At 36.6% G+C, this 23903-nt stretch overlaps 1 protein-coding gene across 3 annotated transcripts in view; it reads left to right on the top strand.

The window, feature by feature from the left end:
- Gpat4 (Glycerol-3-phosphate acyltransferase 4) overlaps positions 1-23903 on the top strand; it is a 470968-nt gene that overhangs the window by 134608 nt on the left and 312457 nt on the right. For all 3 annotated transcript variants that reach the window (XR_016548355.1, XM_090393085.1, XM_090393086.1), the window contains exon 6: positions 14065-14130. Coding sequence is in view for 2 of the 3 variants with exons in the window: in XM_090393085.1 (XP_090249211.1) it covers positions 14065-14130 (66 nt within the window). In the remaining variant the exon portion in view is untranslated. The remainder of the gene's footprint in view (positions 1-14064; positions 14131-23903) is intronic.

Here is a 23903-nt window from a genome sequence, read left to right as displayed (position 1 = left end):
GCCTCCTGGAGCATTCTGGAGGAATTGCTGATGACGTAGCTCCGATGATGAGCGCTAAACCTCCGGTTGCATACTCCATTCCATCGCCTTTTTTCCCTTCCTCTACTCGGCCAATTGGGAACCAAAACACCTGCTGTAGCAGTAGTAAAAAGGCCAAGTCTTCTCCTTTCCTCCCTTTTAGCAGTCCTTAGTAGTCCCCTTAAATATGCTCCTTGCTCTTTGTTCTTAACTTTTGAATGTCTGTAATTAGCTGTCGGCACAGTGACGTCACTCTGGTCTTCTTGCTGAAGGTCCTTTGCTTTAAGCGATCAATTTATTTGCAAGTTGTTGTGAACTTTTCTGATACATTATTCTTAAATGTTAATATCATTTTCTCTGAATTTAAGTACAATATTTAAATGAATTGTTTGGTACAATTTTTAATTTAGTTAATTTATATTCAGATAAAAGGAATCTTACATGAATTTTTTTTACATTATTTCAGCCTAAAAAGTAAAATTGAGTTTGATAAATTAAATTAATTTATTGCATGAAATTTTACATAGCTATTCAGCATTTTTGACCTTTTGAGATCATTAGGAATACACACTCTCTCTCTCTCTCAGGGAGACAAACTGCACAGTGATTCACCACATTGTACTACACAGCATTTCTACTTTGGTCAACTGTTGATTCTAGCCTGACATCTGGTGAGAGACAGATAACAGATAATCATAATAAATCATCAAGTTTTGAAAGAGGTATACCGTGAGTAGACATATCAATACAAAATTAATAACGGAAAAAACTCACATACAAAGATTATTTAATAGTATAATTTTCACCTGTGTGTCACAGGCATCTTCAGTCAGTACATATTAAGCTCAAATTAAACAATAACTGACAATTCCAAAAAAGCGCCACAAGGTGGCGCTTTTTGGAATTGTCAGTTATATACAGGATTCTAGGATAGTACTGCAGGAAAAGTTTGTATTATTACTACTGCATCCCTATTGACAATTTTCATTCAGATTAGTATGACTGTCAAGACTCCAATATTTTCAGGTCTTACATTTTGGTCTTCTGAGGTCTAAGAAAATGAAAATAGACTTACAGCAATTCATCTGTATCTTTTTGCTAGCCTTTCTTCTCTTAGTTGGTATAGTGATTGACCATACTACCTGAGATTACCTCTTCTCACATATTCCTTAACACTAACATGTTATGTTTCTTGTAATATCTTCATTTTTCATATCATTCTATCATTGACCATCTGTTCAACCCCCCCCCCTCCCCAAATGTGCACGTGCACACACACAGTACGTCTTGCCAACTTCCTGCTTTTTTTTTTTTTTTTTACACATTAACCTCGGTGGAGTCAATATACTCATTGTGGGAGATCCACTCAAATAGCAACAGGTGCATCACATTGAACTTCAAAATTATTTACATTCACAGTGCACTCTGGCAATGTATTCCATTCATCAACAGCTCTTCATATAAAAAATCTACTCCTCACACTCTTCTTCACCATATATTTATGCAACTGTCAGGGATGGGCTCTTGTTCTTCTCATTTTAATGTCCACTCTTTTTCTAATTCCTATTGTATTAATCTGGTAGAATCACTTAACTAACTTGAAGGTCTCTATAATGTCTCCTCTTTTCCTCCTATCCACCAAACTTTGTAATCCGCATTCCCTCACTCTTCATAACCAATGCTCCAGAGTCTAGTCATTTGTCTTTGGACCCTCAAGTAATTCCACATTACAACATGCAGAATTGATTGGAATAGCACCCTATTCTTTATATCATACCAACATGTGGTACAAAGAAAAATTCAAAAAAGACTGCAAGATGCTAATCCATCACTAATCTCAACAGGAATGATTGTCTGACCTAAGAGTGCCAAGGATATTCAAGGCTCATTTTACAGCCCACATAACATCTGGTGAAATAATGAAAGAACAATCTTCAAGCACAAAATAACCATATATCAGATATAGAAATCAGCAAGAGTCGAGCTGATTCTTGAGAGAATCAGGCCTGGTGAAGGCCTTCCCCAAGTCCTACATTCTGATCTGCCTTGACCATTTGTATGCACTGTGTTCCAGCCAGCTCTTTAATATCATCCTCCCACCACTGTCTCTTTGGTCTTCCTGTAGCTATCTTTCCATCTCTGGGATACTGTGTAGATATCAACTTTCCACTTTTGAGTGTTTCTTCTTGCAATATGACCTGTCCATTGCTATTTGGATATTTTAATAATGGCTGCTACAATGTCTCTCACCTTGTTCTGAGCTTTGACCAAAGTATCACAGTTTCTATCTTGAATTTTATTACTAAGCACTGATCTATTTTATTCTGGGTAGCTCTCAACTCTTGGTTAATTTTTAGTCAGTCTACATTTCACTTCCATATATAATGACCAGAAATATACATATGCCAGTTTTCTTTTAAGGCAGATGTCAGGCTAGGATGAACAGTTGATTAAAGTAATGCTATAGCATACTGTAGCGAATCATTATGTAGTCTCTCTCTCTCTCTGTGTGTGTGCGTGTGTGTGTGTGTGTGCGCGCACGCACATGCACATTCTTGATGATGTCAATATGGAGGTCGAAATGCCGAGTAGTTTATTTCAAAATCTCCATAATTTTTATGATTATTTTGATAACTGCATTACAATGGGGAGGGGGGAGGAAAAGGATCTGGTGAATTAGTCAGATGTTGCCTAAATTGTTATGCATGAATTACTGAGTCACATTTTTATGTTAACCACAAAATATGATCAGTGTTTGGAATTAATTCTTCAACAATTAGATTGAGATAGCTATGTGTATGAGTTATGTAACTATCAACAATTTTTGTTTTTGAAAATGATGTGATTTGCATTTAACACTCTTGTGGAAGCCATTGTAGATGGATTTCTACAAATTTCTAGATTTCTTTCAAGTTATAAATTGTGATAGACTAGATTCACTTGTGAGCATAGAATTAATAGTATGTTATAGTAGATATTCTTTGTCACTCATATCTAACCACATTTGGGAGCAAGGCACATTGCTTGAAATAACTTCAATTGCATTTTACTGCATATTTTAGTACCAGTTTCCCTTAGTAGCCAGTACAGTGTGAAAATACATACCTAGACACATTGGCAGATACTTAAACTCACTTCCATTCCAACAATATGGTATACTTAAAACACTGACAATGATTATAGGTGTCAGAGTTATTAGTTTGCTATACATTTTTAGCCAATGGTTACATCTATAAAATACTAAATTTCCCATCCTTTTTATCCATGTTACATCTGAAAAGACAGCTTAGTGCTATAAAATATAATCTTCGTACCACTTTTAAACTACATGTCAAACTGGTAACCCTTATCAAACTGTTCAAGGACAAACTCTCCTTGAACACATCCAATAGTGTGTAAAGTGCCATGTGCCTAAAACTTTGGTGGATAGGAAGAATTGTTAGTCTTGAAAAATTGAAGAATAAGAAATATATAAGATATTATCATTATGGAAAGTCAGGACCAGCAGACCACTTGTTATATGCCTTTTCACACAAAATTAGATGGGAGATAGAGTGGTGCTATGTGGAAACCATTACAATTGTGAGAAACTGTTTTTGAAGTCAGGAATGCAGCACTTTTCCTAATCTCGACAAGTGCGATGGCATTAATTTTCCAAAATTTGGAAGATTATAACTTCTCTCAACTTTTAGCCTCCTTAGCTCAGTTGGTTTTGATGAGCCCTTTAGTTGGAAAAACCTAGATTTGAATCCTGTATAACATGAGGAACCTTTTATGAAGTGTTTACAATCAAATGATGAGTTAGCAGGTCTCATAAATGAAGTAGAAAGTTCTGAAGAATAACTTGGGTGTTTTATCCATCAAAACAAACTGACCAAAAGAACATACTCATACAGATATAGAATACAAGGATTGACTACCCTATTCCATTGGATTTGGTTTTGAATGCCTGCACAGTAAAGTGGGGGTTTATGCATGAGCACAGATCTAGACCTTCAGCTAAATGGCTGTAGGTTATATCTAGTCCTAGAGTGTGCAATGCTATGTCAGTTCTTTTCCATTACAATTGTAATCATGGCAACAAATGAGGTCCTGGACTGCTGTGGGGAAGACATTCCAGTTCATCCCACAGATGTTCATTAGGATTGAGATCAGGACTCTGTAGAGGCCAGTGAATTGGTGACATTCATGTCCACAAACCACGCAGTTACAGCAACAGCATTATGACACAGTGCATTGTCTTAGTGAAAGAGATAATGATCAGTTCTGTAGAAATGCCACAAAGTAGGAAGCATTGCTTTGTCCAGAATGTTCAGATACCTCTCAGAGTTCAATGTTCCACAAAGGTTTGTCCAAGGCCAAACCAGGAAAAACAAGACAATATTATCACGCAGACATCTCTGAATTTCATAGTTGGGGTTACACACTCTAGTAAGAAACATTCCCTGAGCATCACCCATCCATCAGCTCAGTAGGTGTAGTGTGATTTGTTACTCCATAACAGAGTTTCCAAGCTTTCACGTCCCCCATTACACACTCTTTGCACCACTGAAGACAGTGCTGCATGTTGGTTTAGATAATGTGGGGCTTGCATATTGCAGTCTTTCATGGAAACTCATGTTGTGAGCCTCGGTCCTGAATGTTTTTGTGCAGATTTGTGTTCCAATCGATGCCACATTCAATGTATCGGCTAATGAATGGCAGTTTTTACATATTATCCTTTGTAGCATCTTATGGTCACGTTTAGTGAGTGTGGTGGATCATCCACTGCAGGTAGTGCTTGCAGTTGGCTCCCTGCACTTCCATTTCAGTATGTATCACTGATTGTTGACTTGGGATGGCTCAATTTGTCAACAATTTGCTGAACAGATAGGCCTGTAATGTGGCATCCTATCACAATGCCATTTTCAAACTCCATCAGTTCTCTTCTTGCAGTCATTGCACCTGGACACAATTGCACTGATTTGGGAGCATCATATTCTTCCAATCATCTCCCAACCATATATCAGTTCCATTTTGCCAAAGTTCTTAAAATAAAATATATCACATCAGACTTCTTTCACTCCTCACTCCTCTATTTAAACTCCATTCCTTGCTCAATACATCCAAGCAAAAACATAACAACATGAAATATTCTGGTGAGTCTTACTTCATCAGTCTACCAGTATATCGTTAGCAAACATGCAGAGTTGAGAACTCTAATTTCCTGGTCTATACAACATCCTTTATTCTTATGTGCAGCCAGACACAAAATCTGCAGTGGGAATTTAAAATTTGTGCTGTTAAAAATATTATACAGAATACAGAGATTTAATTCATGCTCTGACCTGAAATTTTGGAAACTTAGTCTGCTATACAGATATTGCTGTTGGATATTTTGCTGTTTATCCCTTGGAATGCAATAAACTACACTGTTGAGCTGTATACCATATAGTTTACACTTGGACACATAAAAGAGAACTGCTACCCAAATACATATGATTTACTGAGTTCTTTACAGGCCATTTGGATGTTTGGTTTGTTGGATCCCAAGCCATACTAGAATTAAGGAAAACAAGACTTCAGTGGTCTTGCACCTTTTACAGTTTTTCAGTCCTTTATAAGCCTACAGATAGCCGATCCATGAAAAATTAATTCATTACATTTCCTAGTAGTATAAGACTGAATAAATTTCATGAGGTCATCAAGCCCAACATATAACATTGGTAGTTCATTATCTTAGAACAGGAAGTTGTTCTTGTTACACCCTGCAAGAATTTCATATCAGTAGTTACAAGTAATTTACATATTCCAAATAAAAATATTCTGTTTTGTGTAGTCTGCAATTATGTACCAGCTGGCTAAATCTGCTTGCCATGGACAAGTGTATTTGTCTAGCTCTGATCATAGCTATGCCAAGCACAACTGGGAATACAAAAAAAAAAAAAAAAGATGTAATTTATACTTGCTGTTTTAGCTGCAAAGCAATTTCTCATCCAATTTGCTTTGCAATACACTGAATATTTAAATATCTTTTGAAAAGACTTAGACATGCTCAGAGCCAGTATTTAACGCACTTGTAAACCTTATTCTCTCATTGGCCATTTTATGTCTTACTATGGACATGGTGTATATGCAAAACATAAACATTTGCCTTTCTCTTGAATAATTCATCCTGCTTCCTTGATGGGACTCCAGTTGACTACATTTGACATTTCAGTTTGCTTGGTTAATCCAGTTTTGTCTTTGTTATTTGCTACTACAAACAAATATTAATATTCAAATTAACCATGCATGCAGACTTCTGGTATAATATTTCTTGGGCATAATTTGGTTGAAATCAGTGTCTTATTCAGTACAATGTATGCTTTTTAATGAGACTCCCACACAAGAGGTTGTTAAACCCATAGTACATTTAGTACTATAGGTGGACTACAAATTTTTTTTTAAATAACTTTTCATTTTGTTCTTGGGATTTAGCAGCAATAGAGATAGTGCTTCAGAAGCTGGTGAATGCCAGTTTGTGGATACCAGCAGTTTGTTGGAGGATGAAGAGAACATAAGATGTACATATGGATTTGACCTTGGGCAGTGTGGCAGAGGGAGATGGTGTGTTTGATAGCCATGAATGTATGCATGAATATCAGTTGAAAGCAGGATGTGTGTGTGAGATGAGAGAGAGAAATAGAACTGCTGAGAAAGGAGATGGAAGGAATGAAGACAGAGTTCAGGAGAGTGAATGAAAATATTAACAGGTTGGAGAAGTTGGCTAGTGCAAGAACAAGAGTAGGTGTCAGAGAAAGGCATGAGAACCAAGGAAGAAAGAGAGATGGGGAAATTGGAGAAAGTAGAGTGTGGGGAAGCAGGGGATAAAGAGATGAAAGGAAAGAGACAAAATGGGAGGGAAAGGAAAGAGAGAGATTGGAAGCAGAATGAATGAATGAATCTGTCTGAATATCATGTATGGAGATTCAATGACTTAGGCATGCAGAATAGTATCAGAGGAGGCTTGCTGGGTGGAATGATAGAAAGTGTGACAATGGCTGTAAGGAGGGGCAGATATGTAGAGGAGATGATAGTAATGGTTGGTGCAAATGACCAGAGAGATAGAGTGAATTGTATTGCACGAAATTTAAAGTTGATGTTAGGGACAGTGCAGCAGAAACGTGTCTGAGGAAAGATAGTGAGAGTGTTGCTCTGGTATGATAATGCAGAGTTGAGGAGAAGAGTAATGATAACGAATGAGATAATCAGGAGAATGTGTAGAAGAAAGGACTGGAATATTTGGATGCCTGGAGCACATTTGCAGTTAGAAGAGAACTGTATGCAAGAGATGGATTTCATTTGAATGCAGAAGGACACAGGCATCTGAAGGGACTATTTCTTTCTTGGCAAGTAGGTATGTTGGGACAGGGAAAATAGAATAGTAAAGGTAGAACATAGAGATAGTGGCATGAGAAATGAAAGGGTGTATGCTATATTGCTGGTGGTGTATGAAGGGAGTAACAATTGCTATAAGAATACTGGCAATGCACTGTTTTTTGCCAATGCTAGGAGCATTAGAAATAAAGAGAATAAGTTTGTAGCATTGATCGACTGTCTCTTCGAAGATAGTTGGCATCAGTGAAACCTGGTTAGCAGAGAATGATGTTCTAACAGTGAAAGAAATTGAAGGGTATAGCATATCTTGGAGGGTAGGGAAGGTAAATATAGTGGTGAAATAATTACTCATAAGTGAAATATGCCTTCTCAGTATAGAGAATCTCAGTGAAAATAATGCTAATGGCTTTGAGAGTATATAGTGTGAGAGATCTTTATAAGACAAATTTAGTGGTAGGCTACTATAGACTAGGGAATATACTGTGATGGCAGGAAATGTTTAGCCAAATTAGTTTGGAAAGTGAAGGGACTTCAACTTTCTCTATCAGATTTCATGTCTGAGGACTTGTAGCATTCCTGATGATGCTTTGCCATTTCTTTCTCTCATGTGCTTCTCTTATTGCTTGTTCTAGTTTAAGTCCAGTGATTCTTGATATTTAGTCAGTCCACCTGTAAGGTGGTTTTCCTCTTTTTCTTTTCCCATATGATTTACCTTGGATGATTATTTTTTCCAGGCAGTTGCCTTCCCTTCTACATATGTGTCCAAAATATTGTACTATTCTCTTGTCATTTTTTTTATCAGTCTTGTGAATATTCAGTTCTTCTAGGATACTTTTGTTTGTTCGTTTTTCTGTCCAAGACACTAATAATAATCTCCAGCACCAGAGCTCGAACGCCTCAAGTCTTCTTTCATCTTTTGTCATTGTCCAAGATTCCAGAAGCATAGAGAAAGATCGAATAAACTAAGGTTTCTACAAGCTTAATTTTGGTCTTTTTGGAGATGTGCCTGTCTTTCCAGATCTTAGTTAAATTAGTCATTGCTTTCTTAGCTAGTGCCGTTCTTCTTATCTCTTATTTTTTGTTATTATCACTCCAAGGTAATTGAAATTGTCGAGAATTGGTTTTATCTTGATTTATTCGTAAACCATATCTTAAGCTTTCCCATTCTAATCGATTTAGGATGGATTTTAATGCCTGTTCATTTGTTGCTATTATCACTGTGTCATCTGCGTATCTAGGTTAGTGATTGTTCGGCCACCTAATTTAATGTCACCATTCCAGTTTTCTAGAGATCTTTTCATTATAGTTTTGCTGTAAAGGTTGAATAGTAGTAATGGTGAGGGTATGCATCCTTGTCTTGAACCTTTTTCAAATTGGAATGCTGGAGATACTGAGTTTTCAATTCTTACTGTTGCTTGATTTTGTTGATATAAGTTCTTTATGAGGGTTATTAAATGGTTTGGTATTCCTGATTCTTGCATGATGTCCCATAAAATATCTCATCTCATACAGTCAAAGGCCATGGAGTAATCTATAAAGCATAGATAAAGGCTTAAGTTGAATTCCCTTGCTTTTTCGATTATTTGTCTGATGTTAGATATATGATCTCTAATTCTTCGACCTTTTCTGAATCCTGCTTGTTCTTCTGAGATCTGATGGTCTATAAAACTTTGTAATATTTCCTTAATAATGTGTAGTAAAATCTTGCTGGTATGTGAGATAAGGGCAATGGTGCAGTAGTTTTCACATTTGTTGCGATTGCCTTTCTTGTAGATTGGGATAATGGTGGAACTAGTCCAGTCATTTGATCATCTTCCAGATTTTGTTGCATAAATCATGTATCCAGTTGACTGCATTCTCTCCAAGGTTTTTCAGCATTTCAGCCGGTATTGAATCAGGACCTGGGGGCTTTGTTATTCCTTAATTTTTTGATTGCTTGTTCTACTTCACTTTTGAGTATCTCCGGTTCCATGTTTTCCATAGCTCCTTCATCTTGTTGAATAACTGGGTCCTTGTAAAGCTCGGCACAATATTCTTTCCATCTTCTGGCTATGTCATTAGTGTCATTTAAGATCTTGCCGTTTTCCTCTGTAATTAAGTTTTGGTGTGAATTTTTTGGTTATATCCTTAACCTTCTTGAATAAATCTGTTTCATTAGAGTTGGAGTGTCTTTCTATTTCTTTATAGATGTTTTGGATATAGCTATTTTTATCTTTTTGATAAGATTTCTTAATAGCTTTATTCAGGTTCAGGTAATTTGGGTTTTGCCAATCTGTTGTTTTTTAATTTGTTTCCTTTTTCCAGTTAGTTCTAGGGTTTCTTTTGCAATCCATGGACTTCCATTCTTCTTTTTTATTGGGATGTTTTTGGCTACAGATTTTGCAATGGTTTGTTTTAGGTGTATCCAATGTGATTCAATGCTTTGTTTCTGAGGTGTGCTTTTTTGTTTCTTGAGCTCTGCTTCAATGTCCATCATAAATTTGTTGTCCATTTGTGAAAAGTCGTATCTTTTGTTGCTGTTATTATTGTTTGCTTTCAGATGGATCTTTAAATTAGTTTATGGGGGACTTCAACTATAGCAATATAAATTGGGCAGAGCAGGTAGTATACACCACCACCAATGGAACTGAATTTTTGTTCTTGAGGGAAAACTGTCTTAGGCAGCATATGTGGTGGAGGGAACACAAGGATCAAGAGTTGGGATTTGGTCATAGCATCAGAGGATCTGATTGTGACTGAGATATCCAACTTCCCTCAGTTGGTGAGAATAATAGTCTTAACTTGGAGAATGAATAGGTATATAGAGGTATCAAGGCAGAAAGAATTTATGTGGAGTTATAAAGCAGGCAACTATCATATATTTGGAAACCAGCTTGCAGCAGTGCAATGATGAAAGTATTTGAAGAAATAGGGGGTCAGTAGTGCATGGGAGATACTTGAAAGTTGTTGACAGCAGTGGCAGATTGTATGCCTCGAGTGAAGAAGATAGTAACATGAATCACTATCTTCTTCTTCGCTCGAGAAATCTCCTTGGAACTCTCCTTAAATTGCAGCCCTTACCTTTTCTCATATTCTAATTTTTCTCTCCTTACAATACATGTCACTTTCCTAGTGTGAGCTAAAAAGAAGTGAGAACAGTTGCATGAGGAATATAAAGCTCAGACTAGGAAAGTGACATGTATTGTAAGGAGAGAAAAATTAGAATATGAGAAAAGGTAAGGGCTGCAATTCAAGGAGAGTTCCAAGGAGATTTTTTGTTGTGAGTAGAAGGAAAACTGATTGTGGATGGATTACCTTTCTGGAAGGAGATGGGTCTTGGATGACCAGTCAGATGACATAGTTGATCTATTTAATGATCACTTATTTAAAGTGTTCCATCCTGGTTCAGCAGGCTTTATTCCTAGAAAGAAAAGGAGTGGTGAAGTATTAGAAGTGAATGAAGAGGATTTATTTCAAATGCTAAGTACACTAAATGCCAGTATGGCAGTGGGACTAGACACAGCACATTTTAAGGGAATGTGTGGAACAGACCATGCCATTAACTTGCCTTTTTTTTTTTTTTTTTTTTGCAATGGGAAAGGTTTGTGGAGAGTGGAAGGAGGGTAAGATAGTGCCATTCCATAAAGGTGGTGGTGGTAGAATGGAAGTAACAAACTATGTTTGTATTTCTTGTGTTATTCTTAAGAATTTGGAGAAATTGAATAAGAAATAATGTACAAAATTAGGCTGCTGATGGCAAAATATTTATATAGTCCAGCATGAATTTGTTAAAGAGCACTCTTGTTTTAGTAACATGGTTGTCTTAGTAGTAGATGAGGGTGATGCATACACTGTCATTTTTTTGGATTTTACATAAGCATGTAAACAATTTACAAAAGACAGGTGCTACGTGACAACTTATTTGTAAGTTGCAACATATGGGTTTGGATTGGTAACTGGCTTTCTGATTGATATCACAGAGTTGTATATGAGGGAGTATTAAGGTTACAGGTGTTCTCCAGGGTTCAGTACTGGTCCCATTACTGTCCAATCATTGTCAATGATATTTTCATGAGACCAAGGGAGAGATGTTCAGTTGTTTGCAGGTGATGTGAAGGTTATTAGTAACGGTCCTATGTTTTGGCTCTTTTAGTGGATTTGAATAAGCTGGAAAGGTTATTAAAATAAATGTGGATGTCAATTTAATGCAACTGAATGTAAGGTTCTGAAATTTGGGATCCACAGATGGGATGCTTCAAACTCACTTTGTGGAGTTTTTCTGGAACAAAACTAGGGATCTTAGGTTGATTGTAGATAAATCTAAAGTTCAGAGGACATATTGCAAAGATTTTGAAGTCATTTCAGAGAATTGCTGCAATATTAAAGGATATTTACCAGAAAAGATAAAAGGGTAGTGGTCCTATTGTATAAAGCTTTGATCAGACCACATCTTGATTTCTGTGCTGAGATCTGGTCACTGGGATTTTAAGGGGGATGAAGAAACCCTTGGAGTAGGTGCAAAGAGCGATAACAAAAATGATATTAGAAGGCCTGTGCAATGTTGATTATGAGGATAGATTGAGATCATGATGACTGCAGAGTTTGGTGGATAGACAAAGGTGGAGATATGATCGAGACATTTAAGTGTTTGAAGAGTTATCATCAGATTAACACTGAGGAGATTTTCCATATGATAGAATAAAGGGAAGGAACAAGGACAGGAGACTATCCTGGAAGTTGCAAATGGAAGTGGTGAGTAAAAGGGTAAAAAGTAAATTTAATAAGGTGGTACACCTTTTCATACTTATAGGTGAGAAATATGACTTCTGCATTACGTCAATCTTGGTATCCTTCTGGGTCTGACTCCCACTGATGAGATCACAATAAAGGTTGAAACCAGTCTGTGTAGTGACCCTTCCCATAATGCTGTTTTAACATATATCTCTGATCCAGAGTAATTTAAAATAAGGTGATATACCTTTTCACTACTTGCATATGGGAAATATGACTGCAGACTTTGGTATCTCTTCTGGGTTGTAGCATTTCCCATGATGCATAGCATTATACATATCCAAAAGGATGTGTGTTTTGCATTTTGGGATACTAAGGAAACTGATGTGAAGTCATTAGCCTCTGTACACTACACTCAATGGACAAAACATTAGAGACACCTACCTAATAGTGTGTTGATCCTTCTCTACCGAATATCAGCCTGTGCTCTCCGAGGCATTGACTCCACCAGATGCCAGAGCTAATTCCAGCCATGTCTGTTGCGGCATTGTCCACAACTGCACCTTAGACATTCATCCTAGATACATGAATCTGATGGAACTGGATTCATCAGACTACATGCCTCTGGTCCACTTTGTAGAGGTTCAGTTTTTATTGTTCCCGACACCAGGCAAGGCATAGTGCCCAATGATAAGCTGTCAACAGTGGTACATGTTTAGGGTGGTTGCTCCCATAGCCCATGGTATGCAAGGTATGGCATACCATTTGCTTGCTGATGCTGCTTAGATCTCCAATATTTAAACTGGATTTGTGCTGCCTTTGCCCTGCAGTTGGTCTTTACCAGCCTGGCCAATCTATGTTGATCCCAGTCATCAGTGGCATGTGGTTGGCCACCACTTACTATCTGGGCGCTGGTACATCTCTTGATTTTATATTTGCAGTAGACCTTTGATATGGTTACCCTCGAGAACCCTAAGGTTATAGGTTATTACCACTTGGGTGATAGAATGACCCATCTGTCTTGTGCCAATAATACGTTCATGATCAAAGTCACTGAGATCGCTACATTTACCCATGTTTGTCAATTGTGATACACTGCTGGGAAGCCCTGATGTCTGCCTATTTACCATCTACATTCAGTTTGGGTACATTTCACTCTACCAGTGTCAACTTCCCAACACCTCTATCTCTAATGTTTTGTCCATAGTGTAGTAGCTGAGCCCTGAAGATACTTCATGTGTCAACTTTGTTTGCTTTCATTTGGATAAAGGATTAAACCAAGAATATAATTTCTTTGCTTCTTTAATTTATAGTATAACCAAATGAAAATACTTTCAGTGGTAAGAAGTAAGTTTTTTTTGCATGGAGAGTGGTAGGAGTATGGAATGCATTGTCTGAGAGAATTGTAAAAATGTAGATGGTGGATGAATTTGAGGAGTGGTATAATATACTTTGTATTGACCTCCCATGATGAGTATTTTGACTCCATGGAGGTCAAGAAAATAATTTATATGTATTATTTTTTTACATCATCCAGAAATCCTGCTCTGGAGACTAAGTGTGGAATTTTTTAATACTTCAGTAAGTTGGATAGTGGTCTCACAGTGACTGGTTGGCAAATGACTTCAGGTAAGAGAAATTCATTTCCTATCTAAAGACATTCACAAACAGCCATGCCCATGGCAGGATTCAAACATATATTCTGTTGGCTGGAAAGCTGGCACACTGTTCACTTGACCACTCAGGCTACTGGGAGAAAACTAAGGTTAAAATAACCCAGGAGGGAAAAAATTCTGCAAAATTGAAAGGAATTTGAAAGTCATGGATAGTACTTAGTTGTTTGCTTTCAAGTTTCCCATGCTGAATTACTTTTAGATAGTATCATGTTAATACTAGTCATGCCTTTTTTTTTTCTCTTAGAATATATTGTGATATGTATGTTGAAAAGAAAATTAATTTAGAAATTTGCTTTTTCAGTGTAAGACTCTCCATCTTGTGGGGTTTAGGATTCTTCTTACGCTACTTTGTACTTTTGCCTCTTAGGTAAGAACTTAAATGATCATTAAAGTTGTGGATGGTTGGGTTCCGTCTAAATGTGAAAATCGCTAAGCTTTCAAAAGTTTCCTTATAAGATAATGAGCAATCATTATCTCATACCTAGCCTTTAATTAGTTCTTAAACTGAAATTATTTTGGATTAAGATATATTTTTAATTAAACCTTACCTTGAATTCAGTGGCAAATTTCCATTATATGCTGAAATTGGTTATCTGACCATGGATTTTTAATTAAATATTCCAAAAGAGGGATATCAGAGTTTAATGATGAATTTCATTTGAAACAAGTTATATCAAGTTAAGAATGCATAGAGCCTATAAAATGAAAGCACACTTGTTTCGTAAGAGTATTCATTTGTAAAAATTCTGAAATTGAGTCAAAATGTTAAAAAAAAATCTAAAGATGGGAGAAAGAAAACAGAAGTGTAGGTGGAATAATAATAGGAACCTGTTTTAATTCTTACATCATCAGAAAGGATTTTCTGTAGGAGCACTTTTCATATTTTACAATGAGTCATTTGACTGTTATTGTTACATGAAAAATTTGTGGATTCTGTCGTCACTAGAGGAACAAGTTTGAATAGCATGTTGTAGACATTTCTGTAGCTTTTTTTATTTTCAAGATTCCAGTGCAAGTTAGATCTTTTTAGATTTCTTTTTGGGTTGATTTTGATTATCTAGAATGGAGATTCTTAATTGGATCAGAAAAATAAGCATGCTTCCTTAAAAAAGTGGTTAAATATAGGCAGCATCACAACAGGTTTGGCAGTTAAATTTATACACAGATTATTGAGATAGATCAGTTCTGGAGAACCAGCTATAGAACCTCACACTGATTATCTAGATTTTCAAAACACTGGTTGCATACTCAAAAATCAGACATACTTTCATAGACCATATGTCCTCTCATCTGTTCAATACTTGAATAATAGTGCCCAAGTCTTTAAAAGCCAATCATGAGGAAGGAAACCAAATAATTCATAGCATATACTCATGTTGAAAATCCTTAATGCGATGACAATTTAGCAGTTGAAACAGCAGTTAGTGTAAAACACTGATTCAGTTTAAATGGATAAGAATCCTATATTGTTATATAGCCAGTAAGTGAAACTTAAGATCGATAACTACGATCTACGAGTTTCAATGCTGAAAAACTATCGGCGAAGGCAATTCGAAGCAAAGTAAAGGCCTTTTGGCTTTTTATTTTAATTACTGATTCAGTTTATTTTAATTCATATTTTTATGCTCCTGTGTTTGGTCCTCTTCTCATGTTTTGGGTCTTTTCTTTTTTGAAATTAATGTACTTCTCCCTTCTTTGGATTTTTAATTCAAGTTCAGTGTTAGATATTCAATTTCAAGGTTCACTGGAAATTTGCTGTTATGGATTCTAGGTAAGATTTTAATTTAAAATGTTCCCTATTTTTATGTACTGATTAGAAGAATTAGAAAAGTACTGTGTTAATATAACTGGTATTATTGAGATGAGATTAAAAAGGAACTCCTAAATAAGTATATGCTGTTATATTCAGGCAGTAGTGATCAGGACCTTACTGGCGACTACTCGACTTTTGTTTAAAAAAAAAAAAATTGTCCATTTCAAACCATTAATTAAAAATCATATTGTCCTTTTTTGTCTTAAACTTCGTGAATTTTGTAAATGGTTGACTGCCACCATTTATTTCTTTTAGATCTTATATTCTCATGTTCTATAGTCTAACAAATTTGTTTTGTTTTATGACTGCACCAGTTAAACTATGTATTGAATGTGAGATTATAAAATTTTTAAATTAAAGACAAAGCAGAATTTGTTAGCATTCACCGTTTATGTTAATCTTTACATTTTAAATAGTCATGATTTGATTATTGATCACTTAATCTTATGCAGGTTCGAAGTTTACAGGATAGTGCATTGACAGAATCAGTCCAGTGTGTCATTTGCAAACCATTTAATTAAATCAAAAGGTAGTATTTACACAGTTTGACTAACATATATATACACACAATAGCATTAATTCTTTGTTATTTTCAATTCTTTTTAATTCAAACTTAGTTCTAATTTTTTTCCTTTAAAGCTAATTCACAATGTAGAATATCCTGCCAATCATATATACACAAATTGACAATAAAGCATACCTTGAGTAAGTTTAATTCCATATTAATTTACGTTATCTTATTGTACCCATAAACAGGCACACTTGATGTATATTCTTGTTCGGAATTATCACTTACAAAAGTGCTTACAATTCTCATTCAGCACTGCCTTTTATATGAATCTTTTGTTCACACAAAAGTGCTCCCTTTTGTCATTCTTTCCTTCTGCTAGCTTGTTCTTGATTTCCTGCCAAATTTCTTCTTTGTCCGAGTCATCGATTATTCTATGCCCTTTTGGACCCTTAACATGGCGGCAATATGCAGCTCCTTTCTAGCGAGACATCCCGAATTTGACATAATTCTCAATGGCAGCAGACCCATGTATGTGAAGATTGAGAATCCCGAGACTTGCGACACTCCTCTTTCAATTACTGACAACTGACCTCACATGGCGGCAGACTCAGGCAAGAGAAGGTTAAAACCGTAAGACAAAGTCCTCTATGTTTGACCTTATAAATGCCTGGACTTGCATTGTATGCATGTTGCATCTCTCAAAACTTCCATATATGGTCATATTTTGCCATCCTACCATTACGTCATAATTTTCATCTTTTGAAATTGCCATATATGGACATGAGTTAAACAATGTTACATAATGACGTCATGCTCCACATTATTTTAACAAAGGCTCATGGTTAAATTATTACAAATACAAGATTATTACAGACAAAAAAATTGACATTTCTTTGTGCAATCTCCCTAGAAAAACATGTAAAGGTGAACATGATAAGTTATATAGTCACATATCATGATAGATTTTACAATATCCTTAAAAATTCAGGCATAATAGTTAGTTTGATGTTACTTCTTTATTTAATTCCATAGTAAATTAGCAATTAATAGACACTTAAGTGTCTCTTAATTGTCTAAATTCCACTTGATATCTTTGAATTATTCAAATTTACAATGTATGTAGGTTTCTTTACATGGTGAAGAAAAATCTACAAAGAGATTAATGGTACTGCTATGGGTTCCTCTCTCTCTCTCTCTCTCTCTCTCCCCTCTCGCTAACATTTACATTTAACACTTTGAAAACAAAATACTTACCACAGCTATATACAAGCCCCTGGTGTGGCACTTAGTTGATGTGCTTGTCATTTGGTCCCATGGATAAGGCACTTTGGATTCTTTTTTCACCTATCTAAACAACCAACACCCCAAAATTCAATGTTTGCCTTTTCTTGACACATTCACCTGCCTTTCAGATGGTTCACTATCTTTTCTATTTATAGAAAGCCAACACACACAGAGGAAGATATCTACATAAACAATTGCATCATCCAGCTCAACAGTATGGTATTCTAAAAACACTTATACACTGAGCCAGATCAATTTGTTCTAATGATACAGCTCTTTCCACAGAACTTAAATATCTGTGCTATACTTTCTTTCCAATGGCTACAATTCCTACAAAATAGATAAAATACTACATAGCCCCATTACTTCTCTCTCTCTCTTCTAACACAAAACAGCACTATTCCCATAAACAATTGCATCATCCAGCTCAACAGTATGGTATTCTAAAAACACTTATACACTGAGCCAGATCAATTTGTTCTAATGATACAGCTCTTTCCACAGAACTTAAATATCTGTGCTATACTTTCTTTCCAATGGCTACAATTCCTACAAAATAGATAAAATACTACATAGCCCCATTACTTCTCTCTCTCTCTTCTAACACAAAACAGCACTATTCCCTGTGTGAGGTGCATCAGAAAAGATAGCCGAAGTATTAATAAAACATGGCCTTTGCACCACATTAAAACTTCATGTTAAATCAGCAACTCTGATCTGCTCTACTAAGAAATAAACTCCATGCCCTAGCATATTCTGCAATGTATGAAGTTTGTGTGGCTGTAACTTGGTCTACTATGGGCAGACAGGAAAATCTGTTAACACATGCCTCAGAGAATATAAAAAAAATATGTTCACTCCCATTATTATGACAAGTCAGGACTGTGAAATCGTGCTTTGGGCACCCTTTCACTCAGGATTAGATGGAAGAAAAAAGCTAATTAGAATATTTAGCTTTTTTACTGCTAATTAGAAGTCAGAAGGATTATTTTTAGAGTCAGCCATGGCTACAAAGAATTCTCCTAACCTGAACAAATATGGTAGTATTAATTTGTCAAAAATTTGGGATAGTTATCTTAAGATGAACTTCTACATAGCTGTAATACTTCTTTTTTTTAATTAGAGGGTGCCAAATTAGGACTTTACATCTTTTTTCCATTACAATTTGAATTTTTTCATTTACTCATTGTTATGTAAACATAACGTGCTGGTTTGAAATCCAGTGAAATATAAGACAGTTAATGAACATCATTATTATAATAACGGCTGTTATAGCCTGTTTTTGTTTAGGAGTGTCCCTTATTTTAAATACATTGGCTGTTATTACTCAAAGGGGTATATATATTTTAGGGCATTATGGGTGAGTATAGAAGGCAATTATAGCAGAATAAAAGAGGTGGAAAAATTTTGTACATACCTTGTTTTGATTCCAGGATGTCTTCCAATTTCATGATCCTGTTTAAGGTTGTTTATAAAGAGAGAGTCGAGGAAGGAGGACGGGAGCGTGGAGGTGTGTTTTGATGTGGGAAAATAAATTTGGAAACCCGGATTATGTATTAATAATATATAAATATATATATATTATTGTGTTTAGGGGTGCATTTTGTGGGGGGGGGGGAAGGAGAGAAGGGCAAGGGTTTAGTTATGTGGAAACTGGGGCAGGGGAGGGGTTAACAGGTTTTGTCGATTTGGGGGATATGTTTCAGTTGAACTGAAACATATCTCCCAAACCGACAAGGCCATAATCATAGACAAACAAGACGAAACAATGCTTAGAATATCCGAAACTATCGCCATAAAATGCGATGAAAATTCAATCAACATCCACCGCTCCTACCTAATTTCCGAATGTTGGACGATCCAGAACTTGCAAATTAAGCCACATCTCCGGCCATTTAGCGACAACAATGTCCTTATTTGGCAAATTCAACTTACAGTCTTGACATAGCCCTACACTCATTCCGAAAAAGTTCCGATGATGGTCAGTCGACCGAAACGGTCCGCACCCTGTTAACCCCCTCCCCTGCCCCAGTTTCCACATAAGTAAACCCTTCTCCTTCCCCCCTTCCCACAAAATGCACCCCTAAACACAATATATATATATATATATTGTTTCGTTTTTGTTTCGTCATTATTATTAATAATATATATTATATTATTAATACATAATCCGGGTTTCCAAATTTATTTTCCCATGTCAAAACACCCCCTCCCCCTTTATAAACAACCTTAAGCAGGATCATGAAATTGGAAGACATCCTGGAATCAAAACAAGGTATGTACAAAATTTTTCCACCTCTTTTATTCTGCTATAATTGCCTTCTATACTCACCCATAATGCCCTAAAATATATATATATATACCTTTTTTGAGTAATAATAGCCAATGTATTTAAAATAAGGGACACTCCTAAACAAAAACAGGCTATAATAGCCGTTATTATAATAATAGTGTTTAAGAGGAGTAGCATGGGAATTTTCCCAGAAACTATACCTAATGAACATCATTTTTAAAAATAGTTCATTTGCTGTTGTTAATAATGTTAAAATAAATTATTGTTGGCAGAGATTCTTCACATTGGTTGACAGAGATCTTCTTCACACTGGTAAGATACAAAATTGTACAGGCGATTTGAGACAGGAAATTATCACCATTTAGTTTGAGTAGAATAAAAATGAACAACATATTAAAAGAAAAGAAAAATATGTTCAAAAGTTTTAAAAAGAATCACTGCCTAGCAACTTTCACAGGTATACTGTAGAATCCAATATAAAAATATTAAGGGAGAGGATTGAAAGCAAGAATCAAAATTTAGGGACTAGGTTCCAAAAACCTGAGAATGTTGATTGTTTCACTCAGGACGGCTTGTGGTGGAGTTGCCTGTAAAGATGGAAAAATTGGAACTTCGTGGTGGGCCAAAGAAGTCAGAGTTCAGAAAAAGAAGTCTTAAAGTTCCTATCAAATAAGTCAGCAGGTGCCTTTTGAGAATACAGAGAAAAAAGTAAGAGAGCTGTGTGTGTGAGAGAGAGTGAGTGAAAGTAGCCCAACAGAAGTTATGGGAAAAGAAATCTAGAAGTTAAATATCATGAAGACGGATTAATGTTGTGGTGGTTATTGAAAAAGTTAAAAATGAAGTGACTGCCGATAATGATAATTTAGAGTAATTTATTTGAAAGATTATTAGATGAAATAAGCAGTGACAAAAACAGTGGTAGAAAATATTCAAGAGCACATATCAGTACTTCAGGTTTGTGATTGCTTTTCCTGCCTCAGATGTGGAAAGGCAACTGGAGTAGATGATATTCAATGATAAATGCTCAAATATTGAAGTCTAAAAGTTTTACAGTGATACAGCTTCGTTTCACCACAGATATCAGGTGGTGCGTGTGAATAAACTACTCTAAACTTGTGCTCCCACATTTTATTGTTGTTTTTTCATGCAAAATAATCAGTAAATGGGAAAACTAATAGCAGGTACTAAGGATCCAATTAATTCTGCACAACCTTTTAGTACTTTTGTCCATCAAATCAGTTATCCTTGTAATTAAGAAACCAGCCACGTGCAAATGCCCACTATGCCTGCCATATGAAGTAATGATGGTGGCAACAAAGGCTAATAATGAAAGAGCACCTTGAGTCTCATCAGCATACCGCCGTTGATCGCCAACAAACCCAATGACAATATCGAAGTGCCACAGCTGTAAAACTGAAGTTACCGATTTTAAAAAAAAAAAAAAAAAAAGTATCTTGTATACTTTCTTTTGCCACTGGCTATGTGCTACCTGCACAAAAATTGGTGAATCAGCACACAAGCTTTTTTATCAATCTCAACCAACTTTTTTTCTGCTCGCTTCGCCTCCCTTCCATAAAACATCTTCTCAGCTTGTTCGAAAACCTCGAACAACATCTATGATTGAAACCTTCTCTACCAAAATCTGAATGCCTGAAACTAAGCACGAGCTACTCTACAATCAGTAGTGCATCCTTGCCTGCTAATGAACTTTGCGACCTAATCGCATCAACAGTACATGACTTAAGGCCAAAAACAGGTGACTGAGTGCTGTTATTATGAACTTTCTGAAGGAAAATGGTAAACGATTGAAAGAAGACATCAACAAATTATCAGGAGAATGAAACTTTGATCTCAACTGAATGCGAGACCCTTGTGGTCAAATATATGCCTCACAGAACATTGCACATCCACTTCACTAGCATCTGTGGCCTCAACTCCAACCTTAATAGTGTCTACTACCATCTTCAGTCCACCAAACCGAGAAGGCGAGATTTGAGTTTCTGCTAAACTCAAATCTCTCCTTCCCCAGCACTGTCCATCTCAATCTGCCAAACTACACACTCTTGAACTCCTTTCAACCCCAAGTGTAGCATCTGTGCATATATATCTGCTCTGACATACCTTGCCAGAGAGCATCTAACCCAGAATCACCCAACTTTGACCTTCTTTGGTTGAAAATATCCCTACCTCGCTCAGCCAAATTCATTTGCTGTCTCTATTGCTTTCCTACTGCCACCAACCACTCTGAGCTCTTTAATTTTCTCATCTTAAATTGGTTTTCTCCAGTTCCACTCTCCTAATGGAGATCATCCTCCTAAGAGATTTTAATGTCCACAACACCAACTGGCTTTCCTTCTCCAGTTGTACAGAGTAGGCAGAGATACTGAAACATTTGCCACTACTAGCAACCATACACAAATTGTTCATGCCAACCAGAATACCAGATAACTCGAATCACTCCCCAAACACCCCAGATCACTTCCATACCAATGACCCTTCCAAATACACAGCGGACATAGAGACAACACTCCCCAGGTAATTCTGACTGCAATCTAGTGCTCATCTCCTCCCCCATGTAACAACGCTTACACAGCCACTCCCATACGTATGGGAGAGTAGTTTGGCATTATAACAGTGCCAAGTGGGACAGCCTCTGTGACTTCTATGCCTCATTCCCATGGTTGGACTATTGTTTCTGGTCTTCCAATCCAAACATATGCATCGAATATATCAAAGTAATCCTCACTGGCATGGAAATGCACATTCACCACACTTCTCTGAACTGCCATCCCCTAACTAAACCCTGGTTCTCCAAAAGATGTGATGTGCCAAGGCTATACAAATGAAAACTCAAGCACACCACAGCTGGCTTACATCAAGTACTCCATCCACCTTCAATGCTTCCAAAACAGAATTTGAATGGGTGAAAAGCAGGAAACTTGCAGCCTGTCCTTTTGCATAACTCTATTCCCACCACTATCACACCTAGATGGCTCTATTGCATCATCACCCACAGAAAAAGCCACTCTACTGGCTTCATGCTTTGTCTTCAATGCATACATAATTGACAATCGTAAATGCCCCCCCAACCATTATAGCTATATAACATATAATGCCCACTATATCCTTTTGCCAGAAAAGATCAGAAATCTATCATCTAAGTTAGACACACAAAAAAGTCTCCTGGCCCTGATTGCATTTCTCCAATTCTCCTGAAGGTTTGTGCACTAGAACTGACTCCTATCCTATGCCACCTGCACATACTCTTACTCCACTAGTATTTATCCCACAGCCTAGAAATTGGCCAATATTAAACCCATTCCTAAGAACGGTGACAAATCACTGCCATCTAACTACCCCCCCCCCCCCCATTTCACTCACTCAGTCCTATTTAATGTGATGGAGAAAACCATCAATTCTCAACTCCTATGCTACCTTGAAGGCACCCAGCTATTAAGTGGCCACCAGTATGGATTCTGTTGCTGCTGATCAACAGAAGATCTATTCTTATATATTGCTCATCTCTGGACAAATGCCATGGAGAAATTTGACAAATCTCAAGTGGTTGCACTTGATCTCTCCAAAACTTTTGACTGGATCTGGAACAAAGGCTTGCTGAGCAAACTCCCATCATTTGGACCATCTTAGGACTCCTGAAGTTGGATTGCCAGCTTTCTGTCTGGATGCACACTATGTGTGATGGTAGATGGTTCCTTATTCTCTCACCATCCAACTAATACTGGGGTTCCACAAGGTTCTGTTCTCTCACCAGCCTTCTTCCTTCCGTATATCAATGCCCTACTTCAGTTGACCTCCAACCCAATACACAGTTTTGCAGATAACAGCAATTGCACTGCTCCCTTTCATTTGATAAACCATGCTCTATTCAACTCATCTGAACTTACACAACATCAACCACCACTGCCCTCAATTCTGATCTCCAAGCTGTTCTCCAATGGGATTCATCATCATCAAATTCCTGCCATGTACCTTGAAGGGGTGTACAGGATCTGACAGTACTACATGAAAAAATTACATCATTACTAACTTCCTATCTACAATTTTCCTCCAAATCAGTCTGTTACTTGTCAACACTCCAACATTATCAGATCTTATATTTCTATCGTCTAAGGTACTTTGTACCGTATCAATCCACCTATATCTTGGTCTTCCTCTGGGTCGTTTTCCTGCCAACCTGGCAGAGAACACTTGTTTTGCTAATCTTTCCTCTCCCATTCT

The sequence above is a fragment of the Typopeltis vanoorti genome, chromosome 5 (genome assembly GCF_054136105.1).
Source record: "Typopeltis vanoorti isolate ZY-2024b chromosome 5, IOZ_Tvanoo_1.0, whole genome shotgun sequence".
NCBI classification, from domain to species: domain Eukaryota; kingdom Metazoa; phylum Arthropoda; class Arachnida; order Uropygi; family Thelyphonidae; genus Typopeltis; species Typopeltis vanoorti.
This window is presented reverse-complemented; position numbering and strand designations above follow the sequence as displayed.